The 1,663-nt window shown below is 39.0% G+C and overlaps 1 protein-coding gene across 1 annotated transcript in view; it reads left to right on the top strand.

Annotated features, from left to right (window-relative positions):
* Positions 1–1,663, top strand: part of LOC123977274 (protein SOGA3-like) — a 9,517-nt gene that overhangs the window by 3,283 nt on the left and 4,571 nt on the right. Inside the window, exon 4 of the mRNA XM_046059842.1 lies at positions 566–634. Within this exon, the coding sequence (XP_045915798.1) occupies positions 566–634 (69 nt within the window). The remainder of the gene's footprint in view (positions 1–565; positions 635–1,663) is intronic.

Genomic DNA, 1,663 nt, shown 5'->3' with positions numbered 1-1,663 from the left:
GTGGTGCTTCTTCCATTTCCTGATAACTGCACCGACAGTTGATCTTTTCTCTCCAAGTTGCTTTCCGATTCTCTTGTAGCCCATCCCAGCCTTGTGCAGATCAACAATCTTGTCCCTGATGTCCGTAGAAAGCTCTTTGGTCTTGCCCATTATGGTGATGTTGGATGCTGGTTGTTTGGGTGTTGACAGGTGTCTTTTATACAGGTAACGAGGTGAGGCAGGTGTATTTGATGTAGATAATTGGTTGGGATTGGGGCTGTGTCTTAAAGAAAGACTAACTGGCTTGTAGGAGCCAGAATACTTGCTGTTTGGTAGGGGGTCATATACTTGTTTTTCCTCATCAGATGGTCATCAATTTTTATAAATTCATATGATGTGATTTTCTGGAATTTTCTTTGGGATTCTGTCTTTCACTGTTAGAATGTACATATGATTAAAATTGTAGATTGTTGCATTCTTTGTAAGTGAGCAAACCTGCAAAATCAGCAAGGGGTCAAATACTTTTTTCCCCCACTGTATATATATATATATATGTATGAATTTTCAATTCACTGTACACCAACAGTCTCAAAAGAGAAGAGGAAGCAAGGACGTCCAGAAGACAGACCGTAAATCTGCTCAGACTCCTACAGAGGTGAGTTGTTTTTACAGAGAAGGAAATCATATTCCCATAATGTTTCTTTTTCTTGCATAAAAAATCACATTGCCCAAAGTAATGTTCCTAAGGAACAGCAGCTGTCCTATAACACTTTCCATTGTGCGTGAGCTCATCTTTGAATAATTATCTTTTTCCGCTCGGCCGCCTTGGTGTACATTTGCAAAGCGTCTTGTCATGAATATATATGAATTCCAGACATTGGTAAGACTTATTAAAATACATAGATCCTGCAGGTTTAGCTCACATGTTGAGCTGTAGTAGGTGCTAAAGCAAGTGCTGCAATCATTTGGAAGAAAAGTATATTTAAATGAAAGCTGAGAGTTTGCAGAGCTCCAGGAATTACTTTAGACTTCAACATCCTCTTAGTCCACTGATAGATAACGTTTTGGCTTAGAAAGACTGTGGTACAAAATCTTCTCTTTAATCTTGAATCCTTATGTCTTTACGTCTTATTGCGGAGACCAACCTTGTGAACTTCAGGATTAGGTTTGAACCATTTCTACTTAATATATACAGTGGGTACGGAAAGTATTCAGACCCCTTTCAATTTTTCACTCTTTGTTTCATTGCAGCCATTTTCCAAAAATCAAAAAAGTTCATTTTATTTCTCAGTAATGTACACTCAGCACCCCATCTTGACAGAAAAAAACAGAAATGTAGAAATTTTTGCAAATTTATTAAAAAAGAAAAACTGAAATATCACATGGTCATAAGTATTCAGACCCTTTGCTCAGTATTTAGTAGAAGCACCCTTTTGATCTAATACAGCCATGAGTCGTTTTGGGAAAGATGCAACAAGTTTTTCACATCTGGATTTGGGTATCCTCTGCCATTCCTCCTTGCAGATCCTCTCCAGTTCTGTCAGGTTGGATGGTAAACGTTGGTGGACAGCCATTTTCAGGTCTCTCCAGAGATGCTCAATTGGGTTTAAGTCAGGGCTCTGGCTGGGCCATTCAAGAACAGCCACGGAGTTGTTGTGAAGCCACTCCTTCGTTATTTTAGCGG

Source organism: Micropterus dolomieu, linkage group LG10 (genome assembly GCF_021292245.1).
Source record: "Micropterus dolomieu isolate WLL.071019.BEF.003 ecotype Adirondacks linkage group LG10, ASM2129224v1, whole genome shotgun sequence".
Lineage (NCBI taxonomy): Eukaryota > Metazoa > Chordata > Actinopteri > Centrarchiformes > Centrarchidae > Micropterus > Micropterus dolomieu.
The sequence above is the reverse complement of the archived record's forward strand: the minus strand, read 5'-3'. Positions and strand labels throughout refer to the sequence as shown.